Below are 16446 nucleotides of genomic sequence, written 5' to 3'. Positions count from 1 at the left end.
TTAAATTATTTCACATGTTAGTCATTTTTCAAAGACCATGCATGCTGATGTCTATTGAATAGCCAAAACAGAGGACTGTCTGTGTGATGTAATATCGCCACCTTGTGGCTTGCTCTCTAATAACTATGCCTACTATTAAATGGATAGTTCAACCAAACATGTTTTCCCTCCTCATCATTTACTTACCCTCAAGTTGTTCCAAACCTGTATGAGTTTCTTTCTTCTGTTGAACATAAAATAAGATATTTTAAAGAATGACAAATTTTTCGTTTTTGGGTGAACTATCGTTTTAAATAGTAGCCTACTGTTCCCTTGGAAGTTATCATGCCTGAAACTTAAGCATACCGAGACTAGAAAATAAACGTATTCTCCAGCAAATCTTACTACGATAAAGATTAGTTTATGATTAATTACGTAAGGCAATTACGGTGCATTCAAGTAACGTGGGGAAGATCGTATTGAGTTGAACCGATTTGAACGCCCCACAAAGTCGTAAATACGAAAGTCCCATGGGCGGATCTACAGGGGGGCAAGGGGGGGCAGGTGCCCCCCCACTCTAGAGCCTTGCCCCCCCCAGCTGCCCCCCTAACTTTGATGATCCAAAAACTGTACTTGTAAAAACAACCCGCCACTATGTCCACAAGCTTCTCAAAACAGTGAACAAAACAATACATTTACCAAAAGTGAACAGTTTAATTTTTTATTTTAAATGTATTATTAGTGTATAAATGTATAAATACAATTTTACTTAGGCTGCTTACTTACGAGTGGGAAACTCGGGGTTTTCATTAAGCCCCAAGTTTACGAGTTGGGTGCGTGTCAGTTAGAAACATGGCGGAAGGTCATTCTACCAGAAACGTACATTTCCACTTATAAAAAATCTTGGGGGAAAAAATATACTTTTCTTAAATCTGAACGTTGAGTCATATGGAGGATATGTTAAACTATGAGAAACACATATCATGCCATCTCAGCATTTTTTTTATGATTGAATAAAATACATTTTTATACGCATTTCACCCCTAAAATGTCAGGCCCTGTCACAGACAAATTTGTATATGTTAGAATGGTTTCCTAATGAATTTCTTTGATACAAATAGCATTTTCTTATTGATCACATGTCCCTGATTGTATCTAACATGGTTGTATAATTATAAGAAATATAAGTCACTTTTCGGTCAACTGCAGTACACAAAATCACAGAATACCCGGCAGGCACTCATAAAGTTGTAAAATAACTACCTTTACATAGGAGATTTTTACAAAACCATAGTAGTTGATATATAGCCCCACCTTCATCTACACAGTTAAAGAGATTAATTAATTAATATTTCCTCAAATAGTACACTTTTGTCATAATTTCCTGTGTGACAGGACTGACTTTATGGATTTTGATGATGCAGAAAAAGTTATGTTTTGTGTTCTTTATTTAAGTTTTGATTGGCTTTTTTTATTATTATTATAATTTTAATGTTAATGAAATATTAGACTATGGTAAAATTCAGCCAAGGACATACATAATATTGCCAAAAGTATTGGGACAGCCCTCCAAATAATTGAATTCAGGTGTTCCAATCACTTCCATGGCCACAGTTGTATAAAAATCAAGCACCTGGGCCTTCATTTTACTATTGCATGCGTTAAATACATAATATATGCAATAAATGTAATAAAAAAGAACAATAACATTCATTTGTAAGACCGTGTCACACAGGAATGTGACAGGGCCTGACGGTTGGCCATTTTAAACTGCCATTACTCAGCCTGCTATAGCATAAAAACTGTTAACATGCAAGCAAGGAATTTCAGTAACCTTTTTAGACATGTTTTGGATTTAAAACATTTTCATTATTTTCTGGAATGTTTTACCGTGACAGGGCCTGACCCTTTAGCTCGTCTTCCTAAAAAAACCCATACAAAAACAAGCTTAAAATCATACAATTCAATGACAGAATTCAGCCTTGATCAATGTCAGCTTCACCTGGGTCAAATGATGTCACCTCCTCTGAGTGATACTCTTAAAGGCGTATTTCACACATTTTTTGTAGAGTTTTATGTAAACGACTGACCAAAAACATGAGGACAGTTGTAAAATACAATTTATTTGTAGAATTTATACATAATTTCATGTTTTTGATCAGTTGATGTGAATGATAACAGCTTAAACTTGTTATTGATGGAGTTTTTTTTTTCTAAATAACAGTTTTTAGCATAACACAACTATGAAAGCTGTAGCTCCAATTTGGCTGAGGACAAGGACATGGACAGGATTTGTAATTTTCAAAAGTGTTTTATCTGAGAACCTAATGAATGACATATTCCTTTACAGAACAACTCACAGAAATCAACTATGAGCCAGGTTTAGAAATTTTTGGATGAATTACTTTTTTATTCACTGTAACAATTCAAGGACAGATAATGTACATTTCTGGTAGAATGTCCCAGCTGTATTTAGCAGTGACATTGTCAGGGTTTTTATTTAAAATGAAATTATCGACTTGCCTGCACAAAATATGATAGCAATTGTCTGTAAAAATATGTAACGATAAACTTTTACAGTGCTTCGTAGATTAATTACAAAAATAAAAAAGCAAAACATTCACTGATGCACATGTCTGTCTTCTTCCTTTTTTTAAGATTTGATGTTAAAAAAAAAACCTTGCTGTATTTTGTGTTGTTAAATAAGAGATGGAACTCCGCCATTTCCCCGACGATATTGACTTGACCTGACGTCGTATTCACCCAGACAAGCTAATTAACATTTATAAATATTCTGTCTTTCAGCAAATCAGATAAATCTACTGGGTGAAGGTCGCGTTATATCAGAGAATAAGTTATACCAGAGAGACGGGCTCTGGTTATACTCAAAGCCCAATCTTCAGGGCGGGGCTTGAGGTTCAGAGGAGGCGTGACGTAGTTACGCTGATCCGGAAGAATATTTACATATACACTCTTAACTGACGTTATGCATGCACTAAAGCTTGGTTATTTCAGAACCAGCACGGATTTAGTAAGAAGTGGAAATGAACTCGTTCAGACAAGCCCTACGCTTAATTTCTCCACGGCTGCCGTTTACTTACGGGAGGTGCAGGAGATATTCAGCTAAAGTAAGCTCTGGCATCATTCCTGTTCACTATAACATAATTCTAATAAATAGACAGTCTGTTTATGCAGATAATAAATCTCGAAACGTAAAAATATTTTCCCCACAAGTTATAAATAACGAATTAAAAATAAATGTAAACATTACAATAAAATGTATAATAATTATTATTAACGTACCTGTCACCAGAGTAATTCAGGTAAACAGTCAGTGCATTTCTTTCTTTGATAATGTTAGACTGGAGCCGTCGAGCGGGCTATCACATCGTTTCGCTCGGTTAGCGGGGATGAAGGCGTGTCTGTGGGGTCAGCTGTCAGAGAACAGCACGGCAGGGATGAGTCCGTGCACAGGTAAGATTTCACTGCCATACCTGAGTGAGTGCCACCTGCAATTAAATGTTGTAAAAGCAGTTGGTCCACCCTCAAGTACAAATAAACCAACTGTAGCGTCCGAGTTAATGATTTAAAGTAGTTCAAGCGACATATTCACTAAACAGTCGTGTGGGTCCGTCCAGCATGCAACTTTATTTCCCCCTCCTGCAACCCAGACGTAAATAATCATCTACAGCGTGGATCCACAGGCATAATAAATCAATCCTCAGTATATATAACATTACGATTTTTAATGTTTTTGAAAGAAGTCTCTTATGCTCCTCAAGCCTGCATTTATTTGATCAAAAATACAGAAAAAAACAGTAATATTGTGAAATATTATTACAATTTAAAATAATGGTTTTCTATTTTAATATACTTTTATAATATAATTTATCTCTGTGATGCAAAGCTGAATTTTCATCAGCCATTAATCCAGTCTTCAGTGTCACATGATCCTTTGAGAAATCATTCTTCTATGATGATTTATTATCAATGTTGGAAACAGTTGTGCTACTTAATATATTTTTTTTATAACCTGTGATACTTTTTTTCCGGAATCTTTGATGAATAAAAAGTAAATAAACAAAACAATAACAGCATTTATTGTAAAATAGAAATCTTTTGTAAGAATATAGACTACCGAAATTAATACTTTTATTCAGCAAAGATGTGTTGCTAAAAAGTGATGGTAAAGATTTATATTGTTAGAAAATATTTATATTTTGAATAAATGCTGTTCTTTTTAACTTTTTATTCATCAATGAATCCTGAAAAAGGTATCACAGGTTCCAAAAAAAATATTAAGCAGCACAACTGTTTACAACATTGATAATAACCGAGTATCAAATCATGGATGTGTGTCTCAATATGGAAGATTGGATGCTTCGTACTTCCGTTTCATTGCAAAATTAAATAAACATCAACATTTAGTATACAAATTATCTAACATTTAAAACTGATTTGGTATTTACATATTCCTGTTTTTTTTTCTTGCCATGTCAGATGTCTACCACCAGATGTGGTGGTGTTTCCTCGGTCTGTAGATGAAGTCAGTGCTCTTGCCAAAATTTGTCACCACCACCAACTACCCATCATCCCATTTGGTACAGGGACTGGCCTGGAGGGAGGTGTTGGTGCTCTGCAGGTTGGTCCAGTAGAGAAGAGACAGAAGAAGAGTTTGACTGTGACAGGGCAAGTTTTAGACTTCAAATCTAACCTTCAAAAAAGGAAAAGTATTTAATTTTGTCCTTATTTTTAGCTATTTTGATAAATTTTCTTAAGTGCACATCTATTAATGTTTTTTTTAAAAAGTGTGTGTGTTTGTTAGGGTGGAGTGTGTTTCAGTCTGAGAAAAATGGACCAGGTCCTTGATCTTCACCAAGAGGATTTTGACGTGACGGTGGAGCCAGGTGTGACGCGCAAAGGACTCAATTCATACCTGCGTGACACTGGCCTCTGGTTTCCTGTTGGTCTGTCAAATTCTTCTGTATTATAAGTACAAAGTAGATCACATAAATAAAATCAATTGTATGCCTGAATACACAGATTAATTAAAGCCTAAAGGCCCGTTTACACCAAGAACGATAACTATAGCAATGTCTATAATTGCATCTGTAACGGAGGCCAACTAGTAAGAGTTGTGTGTGTAAACCTCACTCCCCTGATCTCAAGAGGCGCTCCCAGAGACCCAGGTTCGAGGTGTAAGGCCCGCCCAAACGGTCCAACGTCAGATTCCGATAAACGGGTGAAGGTTTCTGCGTGTTACTGTCTTTTAAGTGTGGAAAAGTCATTTAATTACCTCTTTATTTCATCTGACTCCAACAATTAAAAAGGTTTTAAATGATGTTTGAAGATCATTAAATTTAGGTGAATGTTTGATTATTCTATTAAACTCTTTATTGCAATTACACTCGTTCATCTGGATTCCTATAACACTTTGAGTCTCTCACCGGCTGGGTATATGATCTCATAACCACAAGCTTGTCAGTCTCGGTCATTAGACAGAGGCTATTGACTAATAGTCTAGACGGCCGTACTCTACTTGCTCATTTTAGAATATATTATTTAGTCCCCATAGATCTAAACACACATAATTAATGTAAGACTATATTACACTTATAGTGTATATTACACGTACACTTATACAATAATCAGAGGTTGAGGCTCACCCCTATTTAGATTGGTCTAACAACACTCTGTTGTTCTAAACAGAAAACCCATTTTTAGCTTCTACAGTCTAAGTATACATGACTAATGCCAATGTGTTAGTCGGATCTCTAAAACTTCAGGCGTTGTGCTCCTCTGCCCCACCTAAGCTGTATTTTAGTCTGTTACCAACCTGAGCGTAGAATTTTGGTGTTGTGGACTTAACGTAATCTACTAGAATCAATCATTTCAGAGTAAGTCAGAATAAAATCAAATGTAACAATTTAGTCAGGTAAATGTATCATGCCAATTACAGAATCAGTTAAAAGATAATCAATACATAACATCAAATGCTCTGAAGTAAAGAGTAAAAGATGCATACCTGACTCAGGAAAATAGTATACACAATAATAATCTGGTTACAAATCGCCATGAGCCTCTTGAAACATTTCTTTAAATACTCAGACCAAGACAGAAACCTCTTTCAAATGGAAGACTGTGCCAACAATGGGAATTTGCATTAATCACGGTCTCCAGAGTTTACACCTCTTGAGGGCAGGATGTCATTTGCATGAAAGACCCACCCTCCTCTGTAAGCAAGATATCTCTAAACATTTAAAAACTTTATTACCTTTGAGACCTTTGTACCAGTCGCACTGAGACATTTCAAATGATACCAAACATGTATAGTGTTGTATGATAATTGTTCACATTAAACCATATAGATGTGTAGGTGAATTTTGGGTGATCTCAGCATGAGAGAGAGAAGAGATGGGGGGAAAAGGGGTGAAGGGAAAGTTCTTCCAGTTTCTCCAGTCTTACAGAGTCTTAGGCGAGTAGGACCTGAGGGGTTACAACACATCCACACCAACACACAATATTGTTCTGTTTATTATAAGCGAGCGCTGCAGTTTTGTTGCCTGCCATATTAGAAGCTTGGCTTCTGGATTCTGATTGGCTGCCAACCTTAATCAGCTGAAAAAAATATCATTCCTGATATTCCTGATATTCCTATATCGTTATTGTTATAGTTGTGATGTGGACTTCCCTTTTCTCATGGAATTGGGATGATTACTGTATAGTTATTGTTATATTTATCGTCCTTGGTGCGAACGGGCCTTCATTTGAACTTAAACTTGGTTTTATTTTTGTGTTATATGTTTGGAAATGATTAATGGTTAAGGAATGTATTTCCACAGATCCAGGTGCCGACGCATCTCTCTGCGGCATGGCTGCAACTAGCGCATCAGGCACAAACGCCGTCCGTTATGGCACAATGCGCGAGAACGTCCTGAACCTGGAGGTAGTTCTAGCAGATGGAGCAGTCCTCCACACAGCAGGCAGGGGGCGTCGTCCAAGGTATGACTGCAAACTCGAAGCATCTTTCGAGTTGAACTAAACCTACTGTTGTCTACACTTGATGGACTTTCACAATGCAATGCCCTTTCAGAAAGACAGCAGCTGGTTACAACTTGACAAACCTTTTTGTGGGCTCGGAGGGAACTTTGGGAATCATTACCAAAGCCACACTTCGATTGTATGGTATTCCTGAAAGTATGGTGTCAGCTGTCTGCTCCTTTCCATCCGTCCAATCAGCGGTGGACAGCACCGTTCAGATTCTGCAAGCTGGAGTGCCCATCGCCCGCATAGGTGAGTGGAGGTTGAAGAACATGGTCACAATGTGCTTGGTGTGCTGCCGCCATTGGCATGTAACATAACAAAAGAACAGTTGGTCTCTTGTGTTGTATTCTTGTAAAATCACAGACTGTGGCACTCGAAACTACATGCATGCCTAGCTGTGTGATTTAGTCCAGAACTCTATTCATTTCATTTTAATCTATTCATTAAAGGCTCTTGCAATAAGATAAACATTCATTCAGAAGGAAACACCGTCCTTATACATAGTCAACACCGAGCGCAGTCAAGGGTTTAATGAATTGCTTGGTTCTCAGAACCACAAAGTGTTTCTTCTTTTGCAGTCCACTCAGGGAAAACATTCCACCAGTAGCTCCATCCAATTTATGAGTAATCAGGCATGACCGGTCTCTTCGATTTTTAAATCGAGGCTGCAGTGAGAATTTTTTTTTTTAACCCTGGACTTTCTACCCACAAAGGCCTCACACAACTTAACTGGTGTTGATATGTTTCGTTCGCAGAGTTCTTGGATGATGTGATGATAAACGCCTGCAATCTCTTCAACAACCTGTCCTATGCCGTAATGCCCACTCTCTTCCTGGAGTTCCATGGGAGCTCCAAGAGCATGGAAGAGCAAGTGTCCATCACAGGTATTTGTGGATAAAACCAAAAAAATAAATGTGTACAAAAACTGTATTTTACAAATGCAAAACAATGCCATTTAGAGGGTTTTTAGTGTGCACTAGGTGAGCTTTGGTTATAGTACACTAGGTAGTGATAGCAGCCTTGCCTATGGCTCAGGAATATGCCTAATTCCATACTATATAGTAGGTGAAAAACAGTATGTGAGCTCAGTAGTATGTCCGAATTCATAGTTTTCATAAAACAGTAAGTGAAAAGTACCCGTATGATGTACTACTTCTGGTGAGATACTGAAGTGCGCATACGATGGACACTTTACTATCCCATGAGGCCACGGGAAAGGATTAGTGAATGGAAGTGAAGCGATGCAAATGATGCCATAGGTCACATGATTATGACAACATGGTGGAAGTAGTACGTCCAAATTCCATTCATACTACACACATTCATACTATATAGATCATACTTTTTTTAATAGTCACAAACTAAGTTTCAAACCAAATGTGCGATTTCGGATGCAATTCGCATTTACTACTTGGCTCACATGACATACTACTTCTAATGAGATTCTGAAGTGTGCATCCAGTGGATAATTTACTATACCACAAGGCCATGGGAGAAGAGTTGCTAATGGCAGTGAAGCAACGCAACTGACACTGTAGGTCACATGACAATAACAACACGACGAATGTTGAACGTTCGGATTTCTTTCATACTATATTGAACATACTTTTTTATAAACAGATAATATATGTGAAAGAATCTGCAAAAACATTATGTTCTGTGTTTAGAGGAGATCACGCGTGATAACGGAGGGTCGGACTTTGCCTGGGCGGAAGATGAGGAGACCCGCAGCCGGCTGTGGAAAGCCCGTCATGATGCATGGTACGCTGCCCTGGCCCTGAGGCCTGGATGTAAGGTGGGAACATTTACTGCATGACTTGATTCTGACTCAGACAAGTGCAGTTTATTTCCTTGTAACTTAGAATACATACTTTATACTTGAGACTGACATATAGACTTGTTAATCATATTGAAGCTTGAATGCTTATTATACTTCTAAAAATATCGAGGTATGAATTCCTGCATAATATTAGCTTATTTTAGGATTGGAAGCATGTGTACTAATATTATATTATAATATAATATATTATATACTGTACATTATATTATTAACCATAGTAGACTTAACATTTTAGTATATTATATTAAAACTTAAAACTATAGTAATGAGTTCCAGAAGCTAAATACCTTTAGCATAAATGTAGATCAGATCAATATTACTTTGTCCTTTTGTGTGTCCTTTCTCAAGATTAAATTAAATGCGATTGAGCATAATGCATTGCAAAAATAATGACTGTTTTCAAAAAGGTTTCCCATACACTCTGCCATTGGTCAACCAAACAGATAACCCTGCCCCAAACTCACACCATTGGTTGAGCCACTGTTGCTGTGCTGGAGTTGGAATGCTCAAACAAACAGTAATGTTTTGAAAGCGCCAGAGACACAGTTTTACACATTATTTTTAAGGAAAACCAGCCAACAATATGGCTTAATTATAAATGTCAATGAATTTTAAGTTGGAATTGGACATTTTCTTACAGGCATTCTTTACAGATTTATGTGTGCCTAGACAAAAGAAGATCTAATTAGCAAAGATGTACTAAAATAACATGATAATAATAATGATATTATAATCTACTAAAATACTTACAATATAAATAATATATCTTTTTTATTTCTTATTCCTGTCAGTCTGTTCATACAGTACTATACATATCTATTTGCTTTTTCCAACAGGTTTCCCAAACATTCTGCCATAGGTCAGCCAAACCCCAAACTTAGCCAGTTGCTATGCTGGGCTGGTCAGAATGCTCTTGCAAACAGAGCAATGTTATGAAAGCACCACACAGCCACAGACAGTTTTACACTATTTGGGGGAAATAAGAGAAAATATTTGAATACATGACTTACAAAAATGTGCTCATTTTCTTGCAGGCATATTCTACAGACGTCTGCGTGCCTATCTCACGACTACCTCAGATTATAGTGGAGACGAAGGAAGATCTAATCAGCAACAATCTTACTGGTAGCTTGCCTAGTTTGATCTTCTCATTTAGTGTTTTTTAAACTGCTGATATAATACGGTTATGTTTTTTTTCTTTTTTCTAGGTCCTATTGCAGGTCATGTAGGTGATGGAAATTTCCATTGTTTAATGGTACTGGATCCTAATGACCCAGACGAGGTGCAAAGGGTTCACTCCTTCACTGAGAGACTGGCCAGGTACTTCTATTTAATTCCTTTCAGCGGTGTTGATCTTCTGAGGCGGCTGAGAGGGACTGGCAGCACCTTTTGTGCCTATTGTCAGTTTTGTTTTGTGTACCAATCAATATCAGGATTATTTCTCAGAATGTCTTCTGCCATTTGGAGAGTGTATATTGACAATGACAGACATAGGTTCTAGTGTCTGGCTTTGGAAATAATAAAGGGCTACCTGCCTTCAGTCATTATGGGTAAAGTGCATTGTCTGTCAGGTACATTGGATGTGCGATCGGCACTGACCAGCAGCCAAAGAGAAGACAAACACCGCAATCTCATTTGGTTCAGTGAAATCTGGCTTACCTGATGAGCAAGAGTTTGTCCAGATAGGAGAAAATTGAGTTGGACTTGCCCCTTTTTGTGAATGTCAGACATGATGTTACTGTAAAAGCACAAGTTTTCAAAAACTATAGCCTTATTACCTGCCAAAGGAGTGTTCACACACTGAAAGAGCAAATCTGAGAGGAGAAGAAACATTACCGGGCTGAACTTGTGTGGAGAGCTAGTATCAGAGAGCAAATTAAATTAATCTGTTAACTTCCATAAACCAATACCTTCAATACCATTCTGACTCTTAAAAGAGAAGTGTGGGGATCAATTAAAGACTGGAATACACTACACAACTTTTAAAATCTGAGCAGATCTTAAAACAGTAGGCATCACACACTTGCCGCCTTTGTAAAAAGTTACAGAGAAAAACTGGGCATCGTACGCTAAACAACTTTCAAATCATTCCGAACAATCTCATACAGAAACATGCGTTTGACAAATAAAATGTGTTATAAAATTGGCTCGAAATATCACACGTTTGATTTCCTCCGACTGGATGGAATCGAAGTCTGAAGCAAAAAAAAAAAAAAATCAGAGACCGTGCCCATTATACACTTGATTTTTTGTCAAATCTGTCAATTGGCCAACGTTTTCAGACTGGCTCTGACTTTCGGCAACTAGCCTCGACTCCTCCAGATTTCAAATCGTGGGGGAAATCGTGTAGTGTATTCCTGCATTAAGTTAAGCTCAATCAACAGCTTTTGTTCCATAATTTTGCTTGCCTCACAAAATGATTTAGACTTCTATTCCAGCAAGAATTATGGGTAGAGTATACAATACAATGGTGTACCTTGTCATGTCGAACAGTGTGTACAACCTGGATGAACAAGATGAGTAGGTGTTGGATTTCTGCTGCGCCAGGGAGCACCCGAGACCAGTCGACATCATTCAGATGGAGAATGTGGAGGTGGAAACACCTGCGAATCGAAACTGGACTGGACAGACAGTTCAGCTGCACAACTGATCAAGACTGCCAGATGTGCTTCTGGTTTCACCCTAAGACTACATTCCAGCTTCATTTTAAAACAGCGTTTTCATTTCAAAACGTTCTCAATCCATATTGCTCTCAATCGCCATTCCATGTATGGTCTAAAATTGCCCTGTTTTGATACAGGACGGCAATTGCGAGGAATCTTTCCAGGAATGTTATATGAAGATTGTACATTTATCGTTAGCAACACTGTGTTAGCGAATTGCACACAGCAGGCACATGCTGGTATAAACTGATATCAATAGGTACAATATGCGTCACATGACTAAATGTAACCGGTCTTACTCGACCTGCTCCAAGCGGGACTCTAACCGATGTGGGAGCTGCTAACGCTCCTCTTGAGGCCAGGGGAGTGAGGTTTACACACAGCTCTTACTGGCCTGCGTTACACTCGCCCCCCTAAACCTCACTCCCATCCGGGTCACGGCACCAAATGTAACCGTTCCTACTCGACCTGCTCCGAGCGGGATTATAACCGGCGTGGGAGTTGCGGACGCTAAAGACCGCAGCCGCTAACGTTCCTCTTGAGGCCAGGGGAGTGAGGTTTATGCGCACAGCTCTTACTGGCCTATGTCCGTTACATAAACATGTATCATGGTTTTCAAATAACTCATTTTCACAATCCACTCTACAATGCGAAAACAGCATTTTCAATGCTGGGTTAATGCAGACATAGCCTAAAATAGTACACAGTGAATTAATTCATTCTCTTGTTGTCTTTCTCAATGCAGGAGGGCACTGGCGATGGATGGGACTTGTACCGGTGAACATGGGGTCGGCCAAGGAAAGCGGGCTCTGCTCAGGGAAGAGGTCGGTCCGTTGGCCATAGAGGTCATGCAGGGCCTCAAGGCCAGCCTGGACCCCAAAAACCTTATGAATCCTGGAAAGGTGTTGTAATTACCGCAAACCAACACAGAACACTAAAAATTATACTCTGCACTAAACTTTCTGACCACTAGTGGTCAGGGGAATGAGGTTTGTTTGAGATTTTAAGATAAATAATGATTTCCAAAATCTGCATTTTCTTTGTGAAAGGTGCAAATCACTCAAGCTCTCTACATGAAGTACAAAATGTCTTATGTAGCATCATTTTGAAAACACAGTATGAATGTACATGGCAGAACTTTCTAAGAGCCTTGAAAAATGATTATTCAGTTCTTTTATTTTGCAATCTGATACCATTCTGAAATATGAATTAATGTGAAATCATAGTGCCTTGACAAACTTGTGTTTAGTCTGGCCATTTCCCCTCCTACGTATCTGTGAATATAATTATTACTGAAATGGATATATTTGTTTATGAAAGAGATTCTGTGAAGCAGAACTCAACATCTGATGAGCTAAATGCGATGCAGAAAATAAAAAGTGCTCACATAATATGGTTTTGTCTCTTCTCGTTCTTTTAGAAAATTCAGTTTTGGGATTTATTTGACACTTTGGTTGTGTGTGTGCAATGGACCGATCGTTAAAAGAAAGCAACATCTGGTCTTATTTCATCTTGTTTTAATTATATGTATGATCATCATCATTATTACTCGTCCCACAGATTGCACATCAAAATCATCAGACACTTATTTGTACTTCCTAAAAACAGGCATCCGTTCATATCCCTGGAAAAAAAAAGAAAAGAAAAACATACAAAATAACAGACTTGAACGCAAAAATAAGAAAAGGATGGGTTTCGAGAGTGCCGAGTCACTTTCTGCAGCCCATGCTGCACAAGATAGTACTACGCTACCTGACTCGGTTTATTTGTTTGATTTGTTTTACACGGTGAGGCGAAATTGTTATCCATTGTTTTGATGGATGGAGTTTGTATGCCCTCATTTACAGGCACAAAGCAGGAAAACAAACCTCAGAAATGCTCTACTTCTATCCAACACAAAAAGTAATAGGTTGTCAAATATTTTCTTGCAGTTATTTTTTCTACCTTTTTCATTTTACGCCTTTCGTTTTTTAAATGTTTTATTTTTTATTATTTTTTACAATTTCTGCAACATTATTTTCTAACAGTGCTTGCTGTTTACACAGTAGACGGAGGCATCCTGAAGGTTAAATATATTTCTTGTGAGGTTTCTCACAGATTTTTCAAAAATAAAAAGTAAATGCAGATCATAGAAATGATCTTGTAATAGATTCACACCAGTTTATCTGGGTTTTACATACAGTAGTGAAGCAACATTAGCTTACCAGACGCAAGCTGGTCGGTCATATACAGAAAACATGGGAAGATGGACAGAAGCTGAAATCACACACACATACACACACACACACACACTGAATACGTACTCAAGGCTTTTACAGGGAAATTGTCCGAATATTATGGTCAGCGCTTCATAATAACTGCCCAAAAATTGCAGATGAAACTAGGAAAATAGCTTTGAGCTTCTTATCGTTTCAGAATCCAAGGGGGAAAGACATCTACTGTGAATTGTAAACATTTGAAGACAGACTGAGAGTGTATTTCTCTCCGTTTATGACCGTAAACCCCCATCCCAACACACATACTGATGTCTTGGACTTCCTCTGGCACTAACAGGAAACACAATTTACACATTTCCCCGCCTGTGGACACATGATCACACACATGCACACACAGAATAAGTAAATCTACATCCACCGGCTGTCCAACACATCACTAACTAGTGAACCGGCACACGAAACTCCTCCCACGAACCGGTTATGAAACCCCGCCCCCTGCCACACCCCTTATGGCTCCTCTAATCAGCATGGTTTGACTGACAGGACAGGTATGGCCTCTGGATTGGTTTGCAAAGGGTGTTCTACTTCCTACTTGTTTTGACGCTAGTGCCTTGCCCCTTTATCGCTCCGCCCTTTTTGTTGCCCCGCCCCTCTTTCCCATTTCCTTCCATCTGATTACATACACAAGGAGAGAGGACCGGGTCAAAATACAGACTGAACACACGTCGACAAGCACACGGAGCATGTAGAGGGGGCAAGAAAACGAGATGTTATCCAAAGCCAGAGATCCGGTGTTGGTGGTTGGCGTGGGGGATCCGGTTAGCAGTTTAGCAATCTCTAGCACAGCGCATAGGAGGTTCTGGGATGCAAGTAGTAATGACGGCGTCGGCTGGATGAACGCTTTTATTTGGTTCAGTTTTGCGATGACACGTTTCCGTTTCCGTTTCCGTAGGTTTGACCGAATTGGTTGGTAGATTGATTTATTTGGTTATTTTTTGTGTCAGGATATCCAGGTTTAGGTCCATAAAGTGCCCTACAGTGAGAGGAAAAAGAGACAAAGAAGGAATATAAGAATTATACTGACCCCGAGGGTGTTTTCAGACTTGGTCTTGTTTTATGTCAGGGGTCTAAGGAGCAGGTCTGAATATGGTCAGACCTTTTAAGTCAGTGGTGTGGGTAACATATAACGTGTGTTTGTATATATATATCTATATCAAATAAAAATAAAAACATAGATTGATCTAATTTGAAGACTGATTGGCCCTTTGACTAATTGCTAGTTTGTCATAAAATAATGGCTATGTTTATGCAACTGGCAGCAGACCTCCTTTCAATACCACGTCAATGAATTTTTCTGTAGCCTATATATATATATATATATATTAGGGATGCACCGATATGAAATAACAATAATTCTTTACATTTGAAAGTCGATAACCGATATATATTGGCAGATAAATCTAAATCCAAATTTTTATATAATTTTTGAGAGCCTGATAACAAAAACAAAAGTCTCACCATGTCATAATTTTATGTAGCCTATATAACAGACACAGGCACTGAATTGGATTTTCCTTTTCAAAGTGATTCCATTCATATTTCAAGAAATTCTAAAACATCATGGTGAACAGTGTGCATCAGCTTAAATAATCCATTATTTATTGGCTTTAATATATCGGTCAAATTATCTTTTCGGGCCGATTCCAACAACAATTTTTTTTTACATATACTGTCCGAAACCGATATGGTGGCCGATATATCGTGCATCCCTAAAATCCCTATATATACAGTGCTATGCATAAGTTTAGACACCCATGCTAAAGTTGACTAAAAAGAGGAATAAAAAATCATCTTTTGGAAATTGAACTTAATGCCTTAATTAAAAAAATGTGGAAAAATCCAACCTTTAAGGACACCAATTTTCTTTGTGAATGAATAATGTATCGTAAATAAATAAATGTTCTTCCTTAAAATACAGGGTACATAAGTCAGGACACCCCTATGTTAAATTCCCATAGAGGCAGGCAGATTTTTATTTTTAAAGGCCAGTTACTTCATGGATCCAGGATACTATGCATCCTGATAAAGTTCCCTTGGCCTTTGGAATTAAATTTGGTTTTATTTCAGTTAGCCTAATAGCTGGTTTGATTTGCATTGAGAGATGATCTTATGGAAAGTACTCCATGCCAATCTATAGGTATGGTGAAGGCTATGTGATGATGTGGGGCTATTTTAATTCCAAAGGCTTTTTAGTTCCTCTTTTTAGTCAACTTTAGCATGGGTGTCTAAACTTATGCATAGCACTGTATATATATATATATATATATATATATATACATATACTGGGTCAAAATGCAGACTGAACACACATCGATAAGAACACAGAGTATGTAGAGGGGGCAAGAAAACGAGACGTTATCCGTAGTATACTGTAATATAAACTATAAACTACTGAACCGTCTGCTCTCTAATCGTTATTGGGCTACTTTGATGCCATACACCGATCGGTCTGCACAGCGTCGCTTCAAGTTGAACACACCAAACAGCTCTAGCGCCTACAATCTTTTGTTATGCATCGTCATCATTGTTCTGCATTCTCATTGGTTGGCTGGCAAATAGGGGACTGGATTAAAGCGGTCCGCGAATCGCTCGCCCAAGCGGAAAAAATGTGCTGTTGCTGCCAGATCTCGATCACCGAAAATCA

At 38.1% G+C, this 16446-nt stretch overlaps 2 protein-coding genes across 3 annotated transcripts in view; one reads left to right on the top strand and one right to left on the bottom strand.

The window, feature by feature from the left end:
- The first annotated feature begins 2922 nt into the window (after positions 1–2922).
- Positions 2923–12919, top strand: ldhd (lactate dehydrogenase D). Of its 2 annotated transcripts, none has more exons than XR_014625990.1 (11): positions 2923–3107; positions 3341–3453; positions 4480–4621; positions 4805–4946; positions 6822–6981; positions 7073–7272; positions 7779–7907; positions 8691–8813; positions 9898–9988; positions 10072–10183; positions 12272–12919. XR_014625990.1 is itself a non-coding variant. In XM_084396963.1 (11 exons), the coding sequence occupies exons 1-11, from the start codon at positions 3024–3026 to the stop codon at positions 12435–12437; spliced, it is 1467 nt and encodes a 488-aa protein (XP_084253089.1). In that variant the 5' UTR covers positions 2925–3023; the 3' UTR covers positions 12438–12916. The 2 variants fall into 2 exon arrangements, 1 of the variants encoding a protein (XP_084253089.1); XM_084396963.1 differs by having other exon boundaries at positions 2925–3107; positions 8691–8818; positions 12272–12916.
- A 115-nt stretch (positions 12920–13034) lies between these two features.
- The window catches only part of znrf1 (zinc and ring finger 1), a 40105-nt gene continuing 36693 nt past the window's right edge, over positions 13035–16446 (bottom strand). The window contains exon 5 of the mRNA XM_084396964.1: positions 13035–14775. The gene's annotated coding sequence lies outside the window, so the exon portion shown is untranslated. The remainder of the gene's footprint in view (positions 14776–16446) is intronic.

Source organism: Rutilus rutilus (assembly GCF_951802725.1).
Source record: "Rutilus rutilus genome assembly, chromosome: 23".
NCBI classification, from domain to species: Eukaryota; Metazoa; Chordata; class Actinopteri; order Cypriniformes; family Leuciscidae; genus Rutilus; species Rutilus rutilus.
The sequence above is the reverse complement of the archived record's forward strand: the minus strand, read 5'-3'. Positions and strand labels throughout refer to the sequence as shown.